This window comes from Perkinsus marinus, assembly GCF_000006405.1.
Source record: "Perkinsus marinus ATCC 50983 genomic scaffold scf_1104296964904, whole genome shotgun sequence".
Classification (NCBI taxonomy): Eukaryota; Perkinsozoa; order Perkinsida; family Perkinsidae; genus Perkinsus; species Perkinsus marinus.
The window spans coordinates 4,318-8,693 of NW_003204514.1; the positions used below are offsets into that span (position 1 = coordinate 4,318).

The 4,376-nt window shown below is 48.6% G+C and overlaps 1 protein-coding gene across 1 annotated transcript; it reads left to right on the forward strand.

Annotated features, from left to right (window-relative positions):
* Positions 1-816: 816 nt before the first annotated feature.
* Positions 817-4,319, forward strand: Pmar_PMAR008818 (glutamate decarboxylase, putative; the record flags this gene model as incomplete). The annotated part of the gene is made up of 24 exons (XM_002769773.1): positions 817-897; positions 949-1,050; positions 1,139-1,225; positions 1,266-1,361; positions 1,414-1,491; positions 1,549-1,640; positions 1,687-1,771; positions 1,819-1,943; positions 1,993-2,053; positions 2,095-2,223; positions 2,279-2,379; positions 2,433-2,563; positions 2,606-2,664; positions 2,712-2,820; positions 2,864-2,941; positions 3,055-3,146; positions 3,197-3,297; positions 3,342-3,418; positions 3,473-3,606; positions 3,649-3,782; positions 3,837-3,939; positions 3,988-4,054; positions 4,098-4,225; positions 4,257-4,319. Exons 1-24 carry the CDS (start codon positions 829-831, stop codon positions 4,317-4,319), a joined length of 2,301 nt encoding a protein of 766 aa, XP_002769819.1. The 5' UTR covers positions 817-828.
* Positions 4,320-4,376: the final 57 nt, after the last annotated feature.

Consider the following 4,376-nt stretch of genomic DNA (forward strand, 5'->3'; position numbering starts at 1 on the left):
CCAAGGTTTGTGATCACTGGCTTTAGATCTCGAGTTGGCTGAGTGAGCCGTTATAGCACTACCGCCGTTGTCCCAAAGACCGATCCAATCGAATGACGCAGAGGCCGACAAGAAGTCTGATCGCTTCCAAGTAGACCTCGTTTGCTGAATGAGAAAGATTATGACGATTTGTTGTTAAATATGAGTAGACGTATCATGTTATGTGAAAAATCTCGTTTCAATAAAAGTCCTCAGAGTTTCTGCAGTGTGAACATGTTCCCAGCATTGTTGTATGCATAGAGGTGTATCTAGACATGGATGTGGCAATCTTCGGTGTGATGTTAGATTAGTATACACTAACCCAAGTCTACAATTCAACAATCGATGCTGCCAGCTGTATTTCCGATAACGATTGCCAGTGTTGGAATGTTCGCTTTCCCCAGCTGAGTTTAGAAGTTTTCTCACTAATTAGAAGTTTAAGTACAAATTCGGATAGAACTGTATAGGAGCTATTGGGACTTCGCTCCATTTTCATGAGAACTTCCACAGATGTGACCTACGCATGTAGATGACCATATGCATATTCTCCCATACCGACGTTGATTGCACAAGTCGGCCTCTCAAGATATCGCAGAATGCGACATACATCATCAACCTCGCTGACACTAGACGAGTGAGGCAGGCGCGTTCAACAGTTTTGGAATTCTGTGATGGATAACTGAGTGACGCTGTAGCGATCAACTCAGTGCTGTAGTTGTTGCTTCCATATGTTCCGCAGGGGAAGACGATAATGCTAAGTCATGGTATGTACATTTTTCCGGTTATTTAGTCTTTTTTCGCATTATTGCGATGCCTGTAAACTCTCCCGCTGCTGGCAGAAATCTAACCGCTGAAATCGCCGCTCCCGAATTCCAAAAGGTAGTAACCGTAACAACCCATACTATGTTTCGGTATACATGAACGCGTTAGGTCATTCCGAATGGTGTCAACGGCAGCGAGCAGCAAATTCCCACCCGCGTAGACCCAGACTGCACGCCCCCCATTGTATGTCTGGAAGTGCTAGAGAATGAGGTATGGCAGTAGGCCTACTCTATTTACTTATCGATGATGGAGCGGATTTCCGGTTGCTCGGGTGGCAGCTCTTTGCTTTGCCGTTTAGCTCACACGCGTGTTGCACAATCGGACCGACCCGAGCCGTTTGGAGAAGGCTAAGAAAGTGTTAGAGAGATATAAGGGCAACGACTGGGTAATAATAGTACGTACCACACCTTCGTCACTTCCTGCAGATCATCCATCAATCTTGTCCAAGTCAACACGGTTTCCACGTGTGCGGTTACTCTAGGGTCAAAGTCAGGCACAGGACGGACCTATTTCAGTTACTGGTAGATTTCTCCGAGGGATGGTATAAACTAGAGCGTAAATGCCGTTACTCAGGTGCTCACTTGGTCGCCTAGGTCGAGGAGCCCAATTCATAATCATCCATGTGAGCGGTGCTTCCTGATGCCCTTGCAGGTAGTAGGGTGGTTGGATGCTCGCTGCTGAGATAATGATAATCTTATGTCTTTCTAGGGTGATTTGTACGAGGAGAGGTATAAGGTTGACGAGGAAGGACCAAAGGAGGCAAGGCAGGAGCTTATCGCGAGAACTTTAATACCAATAAGGTGTTGAGTAATGATACTCTACAGGGAGATATCTCTTGTACACTAGGACGGCAGCATGGATCGACAACAGTCTCGGATGGCATGCTATTGAGAACTCAGGCGACGGCTTGGGCGTATCCTTGCACTGCTACGTGGGGCTCTATTGATTAGCAATGGATTGACTTTTCTTCATACTAAGATTCCAGCGTATAACCAATGTAAAATTATCGATACTATGTCTAAGGAGATACGCAGTGTGGCGTGTCTGCCCAAGGATGTCTGTATGCAACCTCTACATGAAGCGGTTATGGAGAGGACTCGGAAGTGAGCCTTGATGAGGAGGTGAATGCCTTGACGATGGTTTTTGGTATAGGTATATTGCTGCCCAAGAAGACTGCTGCTCCGACGACAATCCTCCAATTCCAGTGGTCTCGGTAGGCTGGCGGCTCACTGAAATGTTCTATGTTGAGTATAGGCTCGAGGCAAGCAGGATATAGAATCGGCTTTTGCATCGGTATCATGTCCAATCGCGTTCGAGGAGGAGTGTCCACCTATGGATGATGATTGCCTCAAGCGAGCGGTTGATTTTACATGCGACCTCTCTGTAGGCTATCACCCCTCAAATGCCTGGGGTGGAGGTCGTTGTTGCTGTTGGTCAGGTCAACACCGGTCATTTGTTCTTCTTCAATCAGCTCTTTGCTCGACCTGATCCCTTAGCAGTTGCTGCTGAAGGCCTAACTGCTGCACTCAATGTTAATATGTAGTGACACTGTCTGGGTGGGGCATGTCTTGGTGCAAGCTGGTGGTGATCAGGTATACCTTTGAGATGGCGCCGGTGATGCTACTTATGGAACACAGGCTGTTACAGCACATGGCATCGTTCTTGGGATGGTATGAGCATAGTCCCGTCAACACAAGACGATCCTCTTCTACATTGGAACCAGGTAGACTCTGCTTGACGCCCTTTGGAGATGTGTACTCGTTAGGTCATGGTGCGACACTGACGCGTCTGGCCTCTGGTTTGAGTGATAGGGCGAATGGGCAGGTAGGCAGGAAGGCTGGTTGGTAGTGCACTGGTGATAAGTGCTTCAGTTCGATGGTATGCTCCTACCCGGTGCTTCTCACTGTAATATCACAGCCTTGCATGTGGCTAGGCAGCAGCTGTTCCCTGATACGATCGACGAGGGCCTCATGGGAGCAGGTGCGTGGCGTTATCATATGTTTGGTCACATTGTCTGGCTTAGGACATCCTAGGGGTAGATTGATGGTCTTCACATCGGCCAACTCTCATTGCTCTATGGAGAGAGGATGCATGATGCTCGGTAAGTCCCCTATTCCCAAGGTCGTACAGTTGGTCATTGGAAAGTGCGCACAGGGAAGATTCGTGGCTGAGCGGCGGCTAGAGGAGCATCTTACGTGGGATTGTTCCCCTCAGGTCTTGGTAGGAAGAGTCTGGTTTACGTTAAATGTGATCCTGAAACCTGCCAAATGATACCATCTGAACTCGAAAACTGCATCAATGATGAGGTAAAAGGAACAATGGATAAGCTTCGCTCCGCTGTGAATTTGGTGGTCAGATTGAGAAAGGCAACACGCCTTTCTTTGTTAATGCAACCGCTGGTAGTACGGTAGCAGGAGCCTTCGATGACTGCAGTGCTCTGGCTGGGATTGCGAAGAAGTAGGCTATCATGTTGGAGGGCTTTGTGGAGGTTTTAATGTTAGGTATGGATGCTGGCTACATGTGGATGGTGCCTTGGGAGCATCATTCCTCTTAGCTAGAGGGGAAGAACCCTATGATAGTCTAACACGTAGGAGTTGCTCAATGGATGGTATGAGAAGGATGGTGGTGTCAGGTGGCATGGACCAGGCTGATTCGATTTCCTGGAATTTGCATAAGTTGTTAGGAGTGCCTCTACAGTGCAGTGCTCTACTGTGTAGGCATTCTGGTTGTTTGAAAGCTGCTCATGAGGAACAGCATGCACCAGAGGTGGTTCTCACAAGGAGGATGCGGGTTCGATTCCATGCTCAGGCATTTCCGTGTTTGAGCCCGTTAGACACGGTGTATTGCTCGTCCATGTCGGGACGTAAGGCTGATGCATTCAAGGCATGGATCCTCTGGAAGAAGATGGGAGATTGTGGTATGGCTAACAGGGTCAGACTGGTGTAGGATCAGGCCAGGAGCAGGATGTTTATACCACTCCTTTTGTGAATCCTGAGGTATACACACACGCAGGAGTTCGCGGCTATGTTGACGAGCTTCCCTGTGCGGAAGCAGTTCGACGAGGCACAGCTGAAGTATGAGGAACCGATCATTGAGAAGGTGCGAACGCAGCCGTCGAGTAGGGTGGGTTGGAAGGCCCCTCCTCAGATGCCCAATGATGTTGAAGGTGCTAATGACAATGCCTTCCATTTGGCTTTCCAGCCAACGTCGGCATGTAGGACCTCAGGTGGTGTGAACGAGGGATGGTATGGATTTAGGTACATGTTTCTGGTGGGTACCCTATGACCTCAGAGATAGATTTATGAAGGAGGGCCCGAGTGCTCTGTCTAAGGAGCTATTCACTGTAGCATGCCGTATGAGGGCTGCCTTGCTCTCTGAGGGTAAGGTGGCATGCTTTTTGGTTTGCTGTACCATAGGCCGCATCAGCTAGTGTGATGGATGGTTTCAGGTTCACTTATGATATCCTTTTACTCCACTGAGGAGAAGCCTGCGTTCTGGCGTATACCCAATATCAACCCGGAGATCTCACATGAGCA